The following is a 372-nucleotide window of genomic DNA, read 5'->3' on the forward strand; positions in this document are numbered from 1 at the left end:
AATAATTGCGATTAGAAGGCGAGGGGAAGCCGTCGTTTAAAAATAAGGCAAGGAAGCGACAGACACCCGGCGGACAGAGAGACGGACGGACGGACGGGGCCGGGGGCTGGGGAAGCGGGGAAAGAGAGGGGGCTGCGGCTCTACTTGCCTTTCCACAAACTTCACACGTGAAAACTTTGGGCTTGCTGCTCGGGGAGCCGCGGCTGAACTCCGAGGTCTTGTAGGCGATTTTTTCCGAGAGGATCTGAGCGCTCTCTTTCATGTAGTGCTGCAGCTGAGCCTGCGACAGGTCCTTGAAGGCCACCCCCGCCGGGTACTTGTCCGCGGCCGGCAGCACCAGCTTGTTCCGCTCGGCCAGGTAAGCCTTGGGCT

The 372-nt window shown here is 60.2% G+C and overlaps 1 protein-coding gene across 1 annotated transcript in view; it reads right to left on the reverse strand.

The window, feature by feature from the left end:
• Positions 1-148: 148 nt before the first annotated feature.
• Positions 149-372, reverse strand: part of FEZF1 (FEZ family zinc finger 1) — a gene marked incomplete at its 3' end in the record, with an annotated part of 846 nt that continues 622 nt past the window's right edge. The window contains exon 2 of the mRNA XM_029086904.1: positions 149-370. Coding sequence (XP_028942737.1) covers positions 149-370 — 222 coding nt within the window. The remainder of the gene's footprint in view (positions 371-372) is intronic.

Source organism: Antrostomus carolinensis, unplaced genomic scaffold (assembly GCF_000700745.2).
Source record: "Antrostomus carolinensis isolate BGI_N321 unplaced genomic scaffold, ASM70074v2 scaffold46139, whole genome shotgun sequence".
Taxonomy (NCBI): Eukaryota; Metazoa; Chordata; class Aves; order Caprimulgiformes; family Caprimulgidae; genus Antrostomus; species Antrostomus carolinensis.